General features: G+C 52.1%; 1 protein-coding gene across 4 annotated transcripts; it reads right to left on the reverse strand.

The window, feature by feature from the left end:
* Positions 1 to 5,110: 5,110 nt before the first annotated feature.
* Positions 5,111 to 17,602, reverse strand: INKA2 (inka box actin regulator 2). 4 transcript variants are annotated; one of them, XM_054181574.1, is made up of 2 exons: positions 17,398 to 17,602; positions 5,111 to 7,029 (listed from the first exon to the last, which is right to left on the reverse strand). In XM_054181574.1, the coding sequence occupies exons 1-2, from the start codon at positions 17,491 to 17,493 to the stop codon at positions 6,037 to 6,039; spliced, it is 1,089 nt and encodes a 362-aa protein (XP_054037549.1). In that variant the 5' UTR covers positions 17,494 to 17,602; the 3' UTR covers positions 5,111 to 6,036. The 4 variants fall into 4 exon arrangements, with proteins under 4 accessions (XP_054037549.1, XP_054037550.1, XP_054037552.1 ...); XM_054181575.1 differs by lacking the exon at positions 17,398 to 17,602 and adding an exon at positions 16,804 to 16,893; XM_054181577.1 differs by lacking the exon at positions 17,398 to 17,602 and adding an exon at positions 8,607 to 9,138.
* Positions 17,603 to 18,127: the final 525 nt, after the last annotated feature.

Genomic DNA, 18,127 nt, shown 5'->3' on the forward strand with positions numbered 1-18,127 from the left:
CTGAATTGCCGGCTTGGTCTGTCCGTGAGGGAGCAGATCTCCCTCCTGGTTGCCTGAGTGGTGGGACTCCCCTAAGCCCCCCCGGGGCCAGCACTGGGGCCGGGTGGTGAAGCCGGCACGAACCCCCCCTGTGCCACGAGCACCCGGCTCTGCTCCTGCCAGAGTGGCTCCTCTGCCCACGGGACCCGGTGCCAGCCTGCGGGAGGAGGTGACAGCGGTGACCAGGGTCAGCCCAAAGCTGCGCTCCCTCCTCTCCCACACCACATCCAGCCCCTTCCCCCCGCGCCGGCGGCAAGGCCAGGGTGGGCTTTGGTGCAAAGGGCAGGGCAAGGGTGGGCAGGGACCCCCCATCTCCCCCCGCATCCCGGAGCCCGTGTCCTGCTGCGGGGGAGTTCAGCGTGCATTTATAGCATGTCGGGAAGTGCCTCCCGAATCCACCTCCAGCCGGCCCAAGGTGAGGACCGACACAGGATCAGCCGCTTCTTCTTTGTGGGATATTGATTTTCCCCCTTTCTCTTTCCTGTTCAGCGACAGCCAAGAAATCTGAGCCAGCTCAAGGCTTTGCTCAACACCGATATTGCAGGAGACGCTCCTGAAACAGGCGCAGATGAGAAGCCGCTGGAGCGGGCCAGGACCGACCCCCCGGCTGCGGAAAGGGGGGATCGGCCCCAGCGGGAGGCTGAGCCGGGGCAGAGCTGAGGGGCTGTGGGGGCTCCCCCAGCGCGGCCACAGCCCAGCCTTGCCGGAGGGAAATTGCTGCAGAAAACCAGGGTTTATTTATGCTTTAAAAGCAGCACCCGGGACTGCCTGCCAGCTGGAAGGGGCTACGACTCCTCCATTAGAAATGCCACGTGGATACAAATGAACTTGAACAAAAGGAAAGAGAAAGAAAATACAGCCTCTCTCTGCAGAGACAAGGACGCTGTGGCTTAGTTTTTGGCGGTCCTGCGAGGAGCAGGGAGTTGGACGCGATGATCCTTACGGGTCCTTTCCAACACGAGATATTCTATAACTTCTATTCTATAACTAATATTCTATGACTAGAACTTCTATGACTATGATTAAAGGAGCGTAGTCCAGTTTTCAGAAACACTGCTTAAAGAAGTAGAAGCGATTCTGCTGCTGATTAATAATACGATGAAGGTGACTGGGAATGTGCTGGAGTGAATAAAACACTGCTGGACTTGGAATAAAATGGGTCTTAGTTCAGCAAGGATGTGGCAATTTGTTTCTTTCTTGCCGGATTCAGTACACGGGGAATTGAGGGGAAATTGTTAAATTTGCTCAGTCTCCAGTCAGAGCGGCTTTCAGGTTCGTTAGGCACATCAGCACGGATGGTTAACGGGGACAGAGCTGAGTATCGTTAGGGAAGATGAGCTCTGGCTCCGGGGAGGCTTCAGCAGCGGCGCAGCTTTTCAGGGCACGTGGCTCCTCGGCTTCAGCGCGTAAATAGTAAATACAACCTGTGTCAGTGGGAAAGGCCAGCGCGGCAGGCAGCAGCCAGCCGGTATTTGCCTTTCCTCTTGCCCAGCATTAGCTTAAGAAGCCCCATCCCATTGTCAGAAGAATAAGCTGTGAAATGGTTTTGAAAATAAAGGCTTTTTAATTACAGGCACATTTGAGAGCCTTCTGGAGGCCATCTGGCTGCAGAGCCGGGCGTCAGCGTCGGCGGGAAGGGGAAGCCCAGGGAGGCAGCGGGAGGAGCAGCTCCTGGAAAAGCCCTCTGTTAATGCTAAGAGCCAAATCCCCTCTGTACACTACGCCAGAGCCAGCAGCCACCCATTGCGGTGGTGCCGGATCCGCCCGGGGGTGGCTGGTGCAGTGCTGTGCTGGGGGCTTTGGAAGGGGCCGGGCTGCGCATCCAACCGAGCAGGAGGGCGGGAATGCTGCAGTGCCCAGTGGCACCTCACGCCTCCTGGGCCGAGCCGCCCCTGCCTCCGGCCCAGCGCCGGGCTCTGGCAGGGGACGTTCCGCCCCGGCACAGCCGGGCTCCAGCCGCCACCTGCTCCCCTCGGCCGCAAATACCCGGTGCCGGGGAAGAGCCGCTCCCCTCGTGCCAGGTTACTCATCCCTGGTGTTTGCACGTGATCGGCGTCAAATTAACGCCAGTGCGTCTGATCCCATCTAGGCTTAACGTACCCCAAGAACAGAGATTTCTAATAAATCTGGACGCCCAAGCTTCGTTTGCCGTTGCTGCCTTCCACGGGGCAAGTTCATGGGGCAACGTGTTTCTATAATTATTGTCCTGTGTTTGGTGTTAACCATTCCTTTCAAAGCTGCAGAATACAGCCAGGGCCTCATTAAAGACTGTCATTGTGCTAATTAGGTAGGTTTCATACTTAATAATGGGGAACTATTTCATGGCAGTTTCATGAAAAAAGAGGAGAAAAAGCCATTATAATTTCAGGAAAAGTCCCTGGAGAAGTGAAATGGTAATTCACAAATCCTACCCTGATCTATTAGCAGATCCTGCTCTGGAGACTAAATTAGATAGCATGTCTGGCTTGGCTGATATTCTTTATTATTTGAATGCCCCTTAAAGAATATTTATTACATATTTTTTTTCTCTTAAGAACTTTGAGATCTTGCAATTTTCTAGTGGCTGTTTGAAGCCTAGGACACACTGAATTCACCAGTGCAAACACCCTGGAAAATCCTATTTCGATGCAAAACATCCTTTGAAAGTACACTTAGGAGGCAGAGAGAACACAAATGCATCTGAAACCGTGTTGGGCATTCGGTCAGCCCTCTGTGCACAGTGCCCCGGCAGGCAGCTCGTCCTTCCAAGAAACAAGAAATAAAGCAAACACCACAACCACCACCTCTGTCCTCGGGTCGGCGTCCATCCTCCGTGGTCCCCAAAGCGGAACGCTTGCCCCGCTGGCAGGTGCCGGCAGAAGCGTCGGGAGGAGCAGGGGGTACCGGAGGGTGCCAGGACCCCGGCGGGGCCGTGACCCCGCTCACGGGGGTGCGGGTGGATGCAGGGACGGGCCCGGCACTGCTGGCCACGGCAGCAGCGACTATTTTGGGTGGGAAAGGAACACGTGGGCAGCAGCTGGGGCCAAGAGCCACCCTTTCCACGTGAAGCTAGAAACAATAGTGCTTCCTCTGAGCAGGGACAGACAGGGCTGGGTTTAGAGCCGGTCTCTGAGCAGCTCCTCGGCGCAGGCAGGGTGACCCGGTGCTGGCCCGTGGGCCAGGGCAGCTGTCAAGAGCGCGCGGGGCCAGAATGGCTTTTTCTCAAGAGAAACTTCCCATCGGCTCCTCGCGAGATCCCGTCGATGGGGGAGTGGCACCACAACAGCTGCTGGGGTGGGGGATCCGGCGCCGGCGAGGGACCGCGTCTGCTGGCCGAGGGGGTGTGAGCCATCAAGCCCTGGGTTGTGCAGCCTCTGCAGGCGGCTGGGGGAGCGGGCTGGCCGGGGGGTGGCAGATCCCCGAGAACCGCTTTTCCCAGGGACTTGGTTCCCAATGTGCGTTTTAGGCTCCAGATCTCCCCATGTCCTGCATAAACACATCCTGTTTCCTGGATAATACATGGCTTTGGAGAGGTAACCACCTGCAGAAACGTCCCCTTCATCTCTTGGCCAAAGCATTGCTGTGGCCCTGCCCCTGCCCCTGCCCCTGCCCCGCGGTGCTCAGCCTGGCCCCTTGCCTGCTGCCACCACACTCCTCACAGCTGAGGGCAATCCTCCTGACAAGCTTAAAAAGCCCCTGGTGTAAGAGCTCAGCTCCCTGGAGCCTTCCTCCATCCAGCATGGTGCTCCTCTCTCTGTGGCGCTCAGCCTTTGGTGCCAGGCAGGTACGGATGGGACGTGCTCCTGGGGTGGGGGTGTCACGGGGCAATGCCCCCGTGCTTGGCGCTCCCACCGCTGCCAGCCCGGCCGGGGGCTGTGTGCCCCGGGATGTGCCTGGGAAGCCCTGGGGTGAGGCCACGCTCTCCGGGGACCGAGGTCAGGGTAGGGAAAGCTGTTGCTCTCTCTCGTGCTACCACTTATAGAAAGCTCCTTCTCCCCTTTGCTGACCCTATGGAAAGGTTGGTGGGAGCTGGGAGGGCATATTTGTAATGAACAGGATGAACAACTGATAAAAGAGGAGGAAAAGAAAATGCTTCAGAAACAGCCTTTCAGCATTCAGGGAAATGAAGACGGGGAAAAACAACCAGACCTAAAGTTTACGAGGAGGAAAACAAAAGCTTGCTTGCAACTCAGGTTCCTGAAAAAGTGCTGAGCGTCACTGTCAGATGCTGACCCACTCCTCTCCTTGTATGGGCAGAAACGGGGCTTGTCTTGTGCCTATATTTAATTTGCAAGGGGAAAAAAAAAAATCTCCCTCCATGCCTCTGCTCTGCTGGCCTCTCTGCCTTGGGAAGTTACAACAGGAATAGGATTGCATGTTTAAAAAAAAAAAATACTACTGCTGGCACATAAGCCCTTCCTAAACTTGGAGTGAGTGGAACAGGTTTTTGCAACACAACACTGCTGCGCCCACGGAGCATCTGCTGGGACTCGGCTAATGGAAACGGGGGGCTGCAACGCAATCAACAGCTCTGCGCTGCGTCCGCACCAGGGCTCACGGAGCTGCTGGGGACTCACCCCGGTCTCGTTTAGCTCCTGGGGACAGGGAGGAGAGGGCTTATGGTGGGCATGAGGCCGTGGCAGGGCCTGCATGACCCTGTCCCCTCCACGAGCTGAGGACTGCATGGCTTTCTTCAGCAGCAGTTTTTCCCCCAAACACCTCTCCCTCTGCCCTTCCCTGTGCTGGGGGAGGAAGATGGACATTGCAGCGTTACCTGAGGGCTCTCAGGGACGTGCCTCCAGAGCAGCGCTGGGACCCTGGCAGGGAGCTCTGGCTGCAGCTCTTCTCCCTGCCATGATTTATCACCTGTCCTTGAATGGAAACTCTCCTGGCTGCTCCCCAGACTCCCCGGTCCCGGCTGGGAAGAGGCTGACACAGCCCGCGTGTGCTCCCGGCTCCGACCCTGCCAGCAGAGCCTTCATGCTGGCTCGGCTGGGGTTCCACGACGGTGAAAACCCAGAAGGTTCTGGGCTGGAGACAAGGGGGACTGAGGGTGGCCCCAGGACGGAGATGGCCACACGGCACACTGGAGACTGACACCACTTTATTGGTAACTCTCGGAGAGCCGGACACTGAAGAACTTGGCTCTGTCAAGAGGAGTTTGTACACAACAGCAATAGGAAACAACAACAACAAAGGTCTGTTGCAACTTCGTATCTCGGTGCAACATCAACAATAAACTTCTGCAACGCTGGATCCGGTGGGGAGAAGGGCATGGGGAGAGAAGCGAAACCCACCGAGAGCTTGAGGGTCACAAACTTCCATGGAAGGAGCCTTGTGTCCTACGGGTTCAACTGCAGGGGAAGGAGAGATGCTGGGAGCGCAATGGAGGTGCCGTTTTGGGGGAAAAAACCCACAGCCGAAACGCAGCAAAGCTGGGGTTCGACACCCCTGCTTAGCAACTGCTCAAGTCTTAGAAATTCAGACTTAGTTCTTTCTATTTTAAATAACAAGTGCTTCAGGTACAACGCTTGACTTGCCTGGTTTATAACCCAGCTTTAAGTGCACACAAGCAGGAATAGACTTTTTTAAAAAACTATACATATATTTGCACACTCACACACACATGCACACAGTGAATTTTGTGCTGCAGCTGCTTTAACTAGAGATGATGGAATGGGCCTGAAATGGCGATCAGAAGCCAGGCTCCAGGAGCTGGTCATCTGTGGCACCACGCACCCTAAAGCTGCTGAAGATTCTGATTATTTTTGCAAATATCGGTCCCCCAAAGTCCCCCCACGTGGAGCTGCAGCAGCTGCTGCTCAGACTGCCCCTGGAGCTGTAGTTCTGTGGAAAATGCCTCTTGCAGGCGACTGAAGCCCACAGCACGCTTGCAGCAGACTTGTCTCTCATCTCAGTCCATGTTGACAGCGCAGGGGTCTCCTGAAGATGTGTACGGCCTCCAGCTCCTCTCCAGTGTGAAACAAATGCTCGGCAGAGCAGAGAACACCGACAAACTCAGACCCAAACGGCTGTATTGATGTCAAACCCAGACTGGGTGTAGTCTATGGTATCGGGGACTTTTTTGGTGCCAGTTCTGGGCTTCTCACTAATGCTTTCTGCCTTTGGGCACCTCTCTGCTTTGCTGTGATGGTTCTGGATGTTCCCATGAAGTGGGAAGTAAAATGTCCCCTTGAGTTTGTTCAATTTTTTGGGTCTCTTAGAAATTTGGGGCTGTTTGTCTTCGGGCGGAAGCCAGCAAGGTTTCTCCTTGAGAAGCCTGTCTCGGTCTGGCCGAACGCTCCTCAGGAACTTCTTGAAGATGTTGGCTGTGAGGGAGAACTTCCTGCAGAGCTCCTGGGATCTGCTCAAGGACAGAGACTCCTCGCTCTGCTCCCCCTTCTTATCCAGCTCTGGCAGATCCAACCAGTTCCCAACCAAGTCTGCGAAGATGTTATCCCCCAAGACCAGCGGCTGCCGATTCCTGCTCTGGGACATTAGGGAGGATGTCCAGTCATGGCCATCATCGCATCCCCGGCACTCCCGGCATGCTGGCCACCCTCCAGCTGTGCCCTGGCTACTGGGCTCGAATGTCCTTGGGCGGACATGCTCTGCTCTGATTGACATGGAGGAGTGTCCTTTTGGGTGACAAACATCCTCACCGCAGAGGCTCCTGAAGGAGGAGGGGGTGTCTCTAAGGTGGCTGCCCTCTGGGATCCCAGCGGGAGGGGACAAACCCACTGGCCGTGGCACGGCACACGCGAGGGACGTGGGGCTCCGCTCCTCCAGCGATGCCTCCCGCCGCAGCCGCTCGTCCCGCCGGACCCCGGGCACCTCCCGGCTGCTTTGGCAGCACTGGCGCTGCTCAGCGCCAGACACAGCGCTTCGGCTCCCTGAGATGTCCAGCTGCTCCAACGCTGTCTGCACCTGGAGGAGTTTCAGCTCCTGCAGGGCACCCATCATACAGTTCATCTGCTCGTGCAGCCCGTCTCCGACCTCCTTCATGGATAGCTGCGGAGGGAAGGAAGCAGAGATGGAGTCAGTGTCCCCAGGAGAGAGCAAGAAAATTGTGACCAAAGGGCAGGAAACATCCTGAAACACTGCCTCTTCTACTGACCACATTCTAGATGCATCCTACCTGTAGTACATCCGTTTCATGGAACAGCAATTCCTAGATTTTCCTAGGAGCTTCCCTCTAGGAACAAAAGAAGCTGACAAGGAGGAGTGGATTTTTTGACCTGACAACAAAAATAGTTAGTTTGAGTTTCCACCAATTGCTTGGCAGCAACCCAAGCTGCAGAACTATGAATGGTTTTGGCTGCTGCCAGTTTTAGCATATTCTTCTTTTGTGTCTTCTGTGCCCTGTAACTAACTGAAATCAGGAGTCAGAATAATGAGCAGAAGTGTCTTCCATGGAGAACCTTGTTTCTTTACCTTAAGTGCTAAAGTAAATTAAAAATAAAGCCCAATAAGAATCACACCGTTACTATATAACACATCTTCAGATCTTAATACCCTCCTTGCAGGCACCTCTCACTAGAGGACAAAGACATTTCAATGCACTTCAAATTTTGGACAAATCAACGAACAAACTCTAAAATTACTTACATTAAACTAGCAATCCAAGCTAGGACCGTTAGTAGCCGTTCTGCTTTATCCCTGAACCTTGCTATAAAGGTTTAGCTTTCTATGCTAGACTTAAAATAAGCAAGTTATTTTCCGGAGCTTCTAAACTCCCCCTCTTCTCTTTCGCTCTGTTGCTTTCTCTCTCTCATGTAGGATCTGGCTCATATTCCCAAAGCGGCATCATAAAACAAATGGGCTATACTTTCCAACAGCTGCCACTTCTTTTTTTTTTTCGCAGGGAGGGGGAGCGGGGATGGGAAGGAGAGGGGGAGAACAGCAGGGGATGGCAGGGCTGGAGGTGAAGACATGTCACGTTGATGTAAGGTGGTTTGCAGAAGAGATTACCCCTGTCTAGGGAACGCTTCAGCCCACACTGTCATAAACAGTTTAAAAGGCTCGTCACAATTTTTGTACAGCAACAGATCTCAAGCTTAGGGTGAAAAAGGACAGCTGCATCTTATGTTCAGCTTTATGTTATCAAACTTTACTCTTTCACCTCTCCATTTTAATTAAGCCAGTTCAATTACTTGCTCTATTTCCATTTCTGTACGGGGATCTGAGCCGTGAGAAAGAGCAGTCATGAAAACATTAGATCTTCTATACCAATCCAGCTCCACAAGTGGAAAGCTCCTCAACGGTTTCTGACCACAAGTCTCCATTTCAAACACCCAGAACCTAAAACTAGCCGGCAGGTTATGATTTTTCAGAGCTTCACTCCCAGGAAAGTTATTTATCACCCAGAATGAGCACGCAATCTAGGAAGACATAGAAAATCTGTTTAGCTTCCTGATTACACTATCAAGTGCCTCCAGCTATCAAATTTTTTAGCATCAGCAAATAAACCTCTACTTCTGCAGACATGCAAATAGTGCCCCACTTAGAGATGAAGCGAGCTCTTGGGTTACCCGTGCAAAAGCTGGGGCCATATGCTCTACAAGCCTGAGACAAAACTATCACCTTACCTCTCCAGATTTGCTGTAATGCTTCTCCTCCTAACCTTTCTCGCCTTATTAATGGCAGTCTGTTTTATCTGGGGCTTTGAAAAAGCTGGATTTGGAGCCAGCCCGGCCCCTCATTGGCCGCTTCCCACCAAATCCCCTGGCGGGCGAGCGCTGTAATCACGGCGTGGCGTGACGAGGGTCCCGCGGAAACGACTGGGCTGGTCAAACCCTCGGCATATGCTGGGCGGCTCCGCTGTTCACCTCATTGATTCAATTAACTCCCCCATGATGGGTGGTATCATTACCATGCATGCCGCAGCCAGCAAGGCTCTATTAAGCATTAAAATTTCATAGGCAGCATTTATCGTCAGAGGGGTCGTCTCTCACAGGCAGGTCCCGTCTCCTCCCGACAAGACAAGGCCTGAGCCCCAAAAGCTCAGGCTCCAGCGTTTTCCTTCTGAACAAATGAGCTGGTTCTGCCGAGCCACTGGAGGAGGAGGGGAGACGTTCTCACCTGGGGAGACCCTTCCCAGAAACGGCTCCAAGATTTGGACACTTCTCCCGATGCCCAGGGCTGGGCTGAGACGCCCCCCTCCAAACGGGCACTTTGGGGACAAGACTCGTCTGTCTGGCTTCGGCAACTGGCTTTGGGGTGGGACAAATCCTGCTCGGCCTCGCTGTCCCGCTGGATACGTGAATCCCACCAGCAACAAGAGTTTTAAAGATCCTGAGGGTTTTAACTCTGCTTACAAACACTGCTAAAGCTTCAGGTTGTGCTATTTAAAAAACAAAGCAAACAACCTCCTCTGCTTTATCTTTTGCTCCTCACGGTACCTGTTCAGTCTTTTGCAGAATTGAAGAGGGAGTGAAACCCAGCCCAAAGTGAAGTCACTGCCTGGTGACCAAACAGTCCGCAGGGGCTTGGATTTCATCCACTAGTAATTACCCTGTGGTAATTAAGAGTACTCACCCTGGAGAGGAGGAAAAAAAAAAAAAAAAAAAAAAAAAAAAAAAGGGAAGTTTCTTCCCCAGGGTGTAACTCTCCTCTTTGCCAATATCTCAGTTCTCCCAAGCTCAGACTGGCTTCTCTGAGACTTTCCGGAAAAGGAACAATCATCTCCCCCGGAAGAGAGACCACCACCCTGGCGAAGGTTCAAGATTGACCCATCTGGGCTGCTGGAGGAAAAAGTTGCTGCGCATAATCCAGCAGATTGGGCTGGAGGTCAAAGAGATGCTCTGACCGCCAGGGGATGGGAACTCGGGGCTGAAGGGACACCCCTCGTAGCCTCGCTGGCTCTGTGGTCACACGCTTCATGTAGAAGGAACTGGAATTTGTGATGAACTAAAGTGCGATTCCAAACAGAGCGTGAATGTGACACAAAACCCCAGAGACCCCGACCGTATTGCTGGGGTTACGCAAGTGACCTTACGTACGCCGGGCACCAGGGCCCCTCAGGAGATGCTCTCAACTGTGCGTGTTTGAGAGCTGCAAATCCCAAACCTGTCGCTGAACCAGCCCCGCGCTCAGGCACGCTGCAGAGCAGAGCGCAGGGGAAACCGCATTCGCTGCAGGACTTCGGGTGGAGCACAGGTCTTGCTCATCAGCATCCTCCCTCCCTGTGCCCGCTGGTCCCTGCCCAAGGGGCATTTCATGGGACTCCAGGTGCCTAATTTGGGACACTTTGTGCTTCAATACAAGTGGTTGTTTGGTACCTCTGCTTCCCAGAAAAGCCAAATTAGAACTACGACAACTTGCTGATGTTCAAATTTGTGAAAGGGTTAAAAATCAGATGCCTCGAATTGCATCTCATTATTATTCCTGAAACTTTTGCAGTCCCTAAAAAATTGGCATGAAAAAGTTTTTTAGTCTAATTCTGAACAAGCCAACACAGATGCCTTTTATAGCAAAACAAGTACACGCAGGGCCGAGCACAGTCGTGACGTGCGTGTTCCACTTCCGTGGCTGGGATTCGGGCTCTGATGGTGAACACTTCTCCTCCAGCAGTAAGGTATTACCTGCAGATCACTCCGGGGAAGGCATGAGCAGGGCAGCTCTGGCTGAGCGCTTCTCCCATGCAAAGCTTGCTGCAACTACAGTCACCCCGAACACTGAAAACTGGAATGTAAAATTCAAAAGCTTCCCAAACCCTTTCAAATGATCATTGAGGAATATTCAACATCAGCGGGGAAAAAACCCCAAACAAACAGCAAGCATCTCGCAAAACTGGCAGAGTTCAAATATGGAATTTTTTTACACTGGAAATCTACCACTCTGAGTAGCAAAGGTACCGGTCACTTTGTAAGCCATGCCACCTTAATGATTTCTTCCAAACACTTATTCCCAGAACTACAACCGCAAATGGTTTACATAGTTTATAAATCAATGATCTCCCACCACTGATTAACACAGCAGGCGCGCAACTCGCCCAAGGAACATCCCCTAGCAGCTACCGGCATTTTATCACATTCAAACCCAAATTCCCCAGACTACAAATAAGGGAGATTTCACTTGTTGCTTCCCAGTTCACAGGTAAATAAGTAACTTTTTTAACCCGCTTTGGGAACTGCTGTTTTCCTATCAGCATCTACATTCGCCGAGTTCTCAGAACCCAGATCCCATCAGTGCCCTCCAGCCCCGGCTGTGGGAATTCCCAGCCCACCCGCGCATCTGGCCAGCGCGGGACGGCAGCAGCTTTGTGATGCTGACGGGAGGAAAGGAAAAAGCCAGCCAACGCAGCACGGCGTCAGCCGAGCAGAGAGAACCTGAAAGAAGAGCTCTGAGCGTGTTTGTTGCCATGAGGAGGAAGACAGATGTCCAGCTCTAAGGTAGAAGAAACGCAGAGAGAGGAAGTTATTGCTAAGAGGACAGGAAAGAACAAATGGCAAATAGCAGTTCTTAATAATAGTGCTGATAGGCGACAGAACCAGCAACAAACAATTGGTATTTAAAGAGGATGACATAATAGAGACCAAAATTATTTTAGAACTGCTGAGCTGATCATATTGTTTGCGTGTTTTCCTTTGGGTCACTAACTAGATTAATCTTCAGCGAGCCTGCAATTGTGGCTGGGCATAACTCTTTGGAGCGCATGGCAGGGCCCGGAGAGCTGCTTCCCAGCCTCGTGTTGCCCCTTTTCCTTCCCTTGATGGACACCAAGGGCCTGCAATCTTCTTTTTGTCTTTGCGTTTTATCATAAGAATTTCAAGTCTCTTTCTTACCTCTTGTCTTTCCAGAGTATTTTAGGCATAAATAAGGATGCTAATGGTGAGCTCACAATTTATCTGAAAGAGGAAGGATGCTGGAACTTTACGAAAGATTTTTTTTTTCCAATAGTTTAAATAGATCTTAAACAGATGTTAACCACAAAAGACGTGGTTCACATCACTCAATTAACTATCTTCCTTACTCAATTGCCTTCCTGTCCATTGCAATGATATTGTTGTGTGTCTCCCAATCACACTTGCTACTTTTAAAGTCAAATTAGAAAATCCATTCCCTCCAACCAGGAAATAAATGGACCAAAAAGAGCTTCGACCTACAGGCTTTTACTCATAACCCGGGGATAAGACAGACCACAAGCCACAATGTACAGAGTGACCATTGAAGGTGATGGTTCAAAGTGTCAACTTCCAGCCCAGTGGTCTGCTTCACCGGGGGATCTGGTCCTCAACGCTCCTGAATACATGCAGCTGGGAGCCTAAAAAAATCCATGTCATCTTTAGGAGCCTCCTCGGAAATAAACCAGCGAACAAAGCCCATGACTGCTTTTTCTCTCCCCCGGTTATATGTGACAGGACATCCGCTGTCAAGTTACTCCTTTGCACCTTCCCTGAAGGCAGCACCAAGGAACGAGATTCTGCGATAACCCCCCAAGTTTCTAACGCCATCTCCAGCGGCGATGGGTAAAGCCACCCTTAAAGGCACCATTTTATGGGCAGAGACACAAATGGAGCTGTGTGTTTCCACATGTTGGAGTGAGCGGTGACGTTGGCCCTTCAGGTCTGTCATTTATGCCTTACCCTGCTGCAAATCACAAGAGCTGCCCCGTCAGAAACAGCAGTGATGAAAACGCAGCAGACTCCTCCTCCAGCATGACACAGTTACCGGAATAGGACCCAGTGTGAGACAGAGAAAAATAATTGGCTGTATTTTTCACTCAGACCAAATGTTCTATTCCTGCAAGATATTCATAGCAAGAAACACTGTCTACCAGGACATAAATTAATGTAAGAAGGAAGCCGGACTCTATCAGACTCAATAATTTGATGCATTTATGATGAATGTGGAGGGAGAACATCCAAAAGTTCGAGTCAGAGTGATGGAGTTTATTTTAAATACCTACTTTAATACTCTTCCTCCTAGAAAAAAGCAACAGAAAACCCAGAAATATCCTGGATTCCTCAACAAAGACCAAAACATGGAAATTAAAGTTACAACTACAGCTAACTTGACTGTGACCCCTCGCCCGTTACAGCCATACAAACCCCAAGTGGAAGATAAATCTGCCCCATGAACCCACCAGTCCCTAGCTAGATAAGAAGTGATTTATTCTTACTGTAGAAGAGCCTCGAACCCCCAGTCCCATGGTGTGTATGCTGATGTTGCTATGTATAAATGCAAACAATCCCCGTGTCAGAAAGTTTACAGAGGTAATGCCATCTGCAGCGTGAGACACGGAAATGAAATTCCTCTCTGCTAATCCCTGAGCAAGACAATTCTTGTTAAATCTGATCTTTCAGCTGTGATAACATTCTGTAACTCGGAAAGCAGACATCATATTTCTGTGCCTCAGAATGATGTTTGCAGACTCCGAATCCAGCCAATAAAGTCAAGAGGACTTTCAGTATCAGGATTAATTGCATTAATGGGAGATTCACAAGCTCTGTGGCACATTTCATGACTGTCATACAAAGGACAGATGAGAGAAGGGGTGGAGAAGCACAACTTATTCCAAGATCATACCTACAAACCAGCACCGTACATTCTCACAAACCACACTGTGTCTGTAAATCTCCGGGGGCTTTACAGAGGAGGTGAACAACGTGGTCTGTATTTTCTACATACAGAGGCTGAGGTGCCGAGAGCTGGCGCGGCTTGTTCAGAACGGCTCCACAGGCTGGTGCCAGCACCGGGACGGTGACTGTGGCTTTGGAATGGATCGGACCGAGAGCTGCCCCGATGCCGCAGCCAGCTGGGAGGAACGGCTGTGTCAGCTGAGGCTCTCCTGGCCGCGAAGCATTCGCTTGTGGAAGCTTCTGAATGAATTCCAATCAAAGGGACACCACACATGCCAGAAACTATCAGCTTACAATGGAAAACATGCGACTGGAATAGGAGATCTCTCATTGACTGAAACAGGTCAGATTGATCCTCGGGAGCCACGGCAGAGCTTTCCCAGCGGGAATGCAAAGACCGGTGCAAGCAGCCCGGACCCAAGCTCATCTGTGCCTTGTCCGGCAAAGCGCAGTGTGGCCTCAGTGCCCGGGCTCCGTGCTGGAATTTCTGGTGCACCAGCAGCCCAAACCAAGCACACGGGTATTTAAATATGTTTTTAATACACAAAGCAGGAGAAATATCAGAGCTGTAATCCTTGAATCCCACACTGGTTAGGGATAGAGTTGCACTCGAAGATAACCTTTCCTTGGGAACCGGGAGCTGTGCCAACATCCGCTCTTTTTTGAGAAAACCCCTCCTGAAAACCAGCTGAAGGCTGCAGTGGTTTACAAGGAGACAAACTAAACCTCTGCTAATCGAACGGCCTCTTTCATGTGTTACACGGACCAGCCTCGGCAAACCTGGCTCCTCAAACAGGGTGTTTTTGCAGAACTTCCCTGCACGACCCCCCTGCGGCCCAGCAGTGCCTCCCACCCGACAGAGCTGCTCCTTCCACATCATGCAAACCACGGGGTTTCTGGATTCCCACCAGTGCCCTGGGACTGGGCTCCCGTTTAGCCACGCACAGGGCGGCTCATTGTCTCGATCTGGCCAAGTCCTTCCCACCATTCCTCCCGCATGAGTCTCGGTTCTGGTGCATTTAACGTCTGGAGGCATGACCTGCCCCGGAATGAAGAACGTGGTGAAGCTGCAGGGTCAAGAGGTTCAGTTCCCACTCACCATTCAATGCAGATGGTCCCAGCTGTCTATCGCACTGCTTGCTGGTCTTTAAAGAAACATTAATCTATTTTAATTCCAGGCTATCTTGACAGTATTGATTTTTAAAAGCTGTTATGGCTCAGGATATCATTTATGGTTGTTTTAATTAATACGGTCCCCCTACCTCCACTAAATGCGATCTGCAGCTCACTGACGCTGCCGATGGAAGGAACCCTTTCCGATGGCACTGCAGGGCAGAGGGTCTCTCCCGCTGTCCCACCCCGCGGGCTGTCTGGCACCGCTGTGCGCACACAGCCCCAGGGCTGCGCTCTGACACCCGCAGAATTTGTTGTTAAAGTAAGTTTTTAAGTCTGAGTAACAAAAATTAGGGGGTGGGAGGTGGAAAAGAATGTGACTAGTAAAAACCAAATGTATGAAGACCAAGGCTACTCCCAGTTAAATCACGAGAAGTCCTACTGAAGGTGAAAACTGCCCCTTCCCTGTTTTTTAAGCCCAGCACATACATAAATCTTTGCCAGGCTAAGGTCTTGGTTTAGTAATGTAATAAAAATTGTCATGTTTTTTCAATTAAAAAAATCTATTACTCCATTATAATAAGGGTATGAACAAAACCAGAATTTTCTAAGTATTTTTTACTTTTCACGTTAACTGTGAGGGACCTGCCTTCCTTTTGAATATATTCAAATTCTTAAGAAGTTATGTTGTGCGCTACAATATAGGCATGTTTTACACTCCCAAGTAAAGATGCAATGTTTAGGCTTATATAAAAAAATACTGCTCAGATAAGAAACTGATTTGTTTAGAAAAGAAAACACAGGTTTAGGAACCTTATTCTAAGCACGCCTTTTGTGAAAGTTACTGGTTTTAGCCATCTCACCTTCCAACTTATTCAGATATTAAAGATCTTCCAGATTATAAGGTACGTGCCCTGGTCTACAGTTTGTATTTCATTCATCACACCCAGCGTAGAGAACACCAGTGACTCTCATTTCCCTTTGTTTTAGTTTGTCCTCCAGCTCCTCAGTTTGCTCGGGAAACACCGGTAATGCCAGCAGGTTCAATGTCCCTGTTTGCTGCCACATTTATTCAGAGTAAAGCGCTGCTGCCCGAGCCCGAGGGGTCACCAGCCACGTCCCATCTGCGGGATCCAGGCGCAACAGCGAGTCCCTCATCTGCCCTGGGCTCAGCTGGGACTTTGCGTGGCTCTGTATCGACTCGGATGGTGTTGCTTACAAGCGAAACGTTCCCTGTAATGCAGGCAGGATGGCAATACCGTATATGAGCCCATTTTGTACAACGCCAGTTCGCACAAATACCAGCTGAAATCAACATCCCATTAAGTCTGAAACCGGGAAGCTTTTGTGCGTGCAGAAACTTCACCCACCCGATTCTGCTCTGCCTTGTCTTCCCCTTTTGTTCTCATTATCTATTTATCTGCACAACGCCTGCTCCCGGCCAGACCGAGCGCCGGGACCCGCTTTGGGAAGTGCGGGCTCTGCCCCCCAGCCCACCCCCGCCAGCCCCCGCTGTACCAGCAATACCTTCTGGCTGTGGACAAGCCCAAGCAAGTTCAGGGAGTGAGGTTACCACCTGAGCGGGAGCGGGAGGAGGGAGAAAACGCTGCTGGTTTATGACAAAGGCGTTCCTATTAAAGCAGAAGTATTCGCGGAGGGGACTGGCGGTGGCAAGCGCGCGCTGCCTTTACATCATTTTGATTCTCGGAAACTTATTCGTATCGGACATTTCTGTCACTGCTGCTCTGATTTCTGGTCCTTGCCGGCATCTTTTCTCTAGAGCCCCCGCACGCCCCGGAGCCCGCCGTGCGCTGTTATTTCTCTCTCGCAGCCGAAGGGACCGGCGGCACCGGGCGGGGGGCTCAGACCCGCCGCCCGACCCGCGGCCGTGCGGGGGGGAGCAGCGGCGGGGGGACCCCGCACCTCCCCGGCGGGGCGGGGGCTGGATGCGGCCGGGACCTGCCGTCCCGCGGCGGAGCCCCCCCCACCCCCGTCCCCGGGGCTGTGTCCCCCCCGCGCGGCCACCGCCACAGCGAGACCGGCCGCGGGTGGGGGTGAAGGGACACCCCCCAGCCCACCGCCCCCTTACCAGCTCCTGCTTCAGCCGGCGCAGGTGGTGGTCCATGGCCCGGCGCGGCGCGGCCCCGCCAGCCCGGCGCTGCGCGGGGAGCGCGGCGGGGCGGGGGGGCCGGGGGGCGGCACCGGGGGCGGTGGCTGCCGGCGGGGCAGAGCCCGGCCCGTCCGCAGCCGGGCTGCGGGGCTGGGAGCGGGGACGCGGGGGGGGCTCATGCCCCCGCTGGCCCCCGGAGCCCCGGTGAAGGCCACAGACGGCCAGAGGCTTCTTGCGCGGGAGCCCCAGCGAGCGCGGCGCTCGGTCCCGGCGGTGGGGCGGGAGGGGGTGCAGGGAAGCATCCCTCCGCCCGGCAGGGAAGTTCGGCGGTTTGGGTTTGTCGTGGTCTAGATGCTGCGAAGTGCTGTGCAGAGAGGGACCACCCCAACAAAAGCACGGATTAACCTACATGGCCTTAATCGCGACAATTTGCAACGCCACCCATTTGGGGATTTGTCCCGTTTTGTGCTGCCCGGGGGCTGGGCTGGGTGAAGGCACGTCCCTCCGGGGCCAGGCGGCACTTGGCCACCCGGGGGGATGCCGCAGGTCGCCGGCACAAACACGAGCACTGACCTTCGCACGTGGCGGTGCCGTGGTCAAAGTGCCCTTTGTCAGGAAGAGCACACGCTGAGAGCGCTGCAAGAAACAGGTGCTGGGAATTCTTAGCATGGATTTCTTTTCAGGACAGCACTTTTCTCCTCGCTGTGTTTTATAAGCAGCGTTTCGGCCGACAGCAGTCTGCAAACACGGCAGCGTCCGGGAACTTCCCGGCCGGGCGGGACGTGGTCACTGCTACGGGCGCGCTCAGCTCTAGGGGCTGGATTGTTTCCCCTCAGATCAACAACCCCTGCTATTGCTTGTCACCACAGGCAATCAAACAGATGGACATGTGAGCCAGGACAAAACACAGGCACTTCTGTATCATCAGACTTTATAACTGTATTGAATTTGAAAGGCTTTGACTTTTTCAGCATTTCTCATATATATATATATATGCATTATTCTCAGCTTATGTGCAAAATGTGTTGTTTAAATGACAAACACCGAGTCCCCTGTAATGGGTTAGCGAGGCTTGTCTGAATCATTCTGCAATGGGAAAGAACTTGATAGGATGAGAAATACTACTTTGTGTTTTCACATTTAGGATGAAAAACGTAATTACTTGCTTTTTCCTGTAAATTTGAGTATTGACAAAGACTGGCTAAAATCTCTGCCTTTCCAAGTCTATTTTTTGAAGGAAAACATTTTTTATAGTTGGTAGTAGGATTTTGTTTGTTTGTAGAAATCAGCCTTGGTGTTTTTG

The sequence above is a fragment of the Rissa tridactyla genome, chromosome 21 (genome assembly GCF_028500815.1).
Source record: "Rissa tridactyla isolate bRisTri1 chromosome 21, bRisTri1.patW.cur.20221130, whole genome shotgun sequence".
Taxonomy (NCBI): domain Eukaryota; kingdom Metazoa; phylum Chordata; class Aves; order Charadriiformes; family Laridae; genus Rissa; species Rissa tridactyla.

Bases quoted from the DNA above. Each gene is read 5' to 3' on its own strand.
- INKA2 (XM_054181574.1), bottom strand. From the start codon at position 17,493: ATGCTAAGAATTCCCAGCACCTGTTTCTTGCAGCGCTCTCAGCGTGTG. The intron at 7,030-17,397 runs GTCAGTGCTCGT...TTCCCTCCGCAG, and splicing joins CGGCACCGCCACGTGCGAAG to CTATCCATGAAGGAGGTCGG.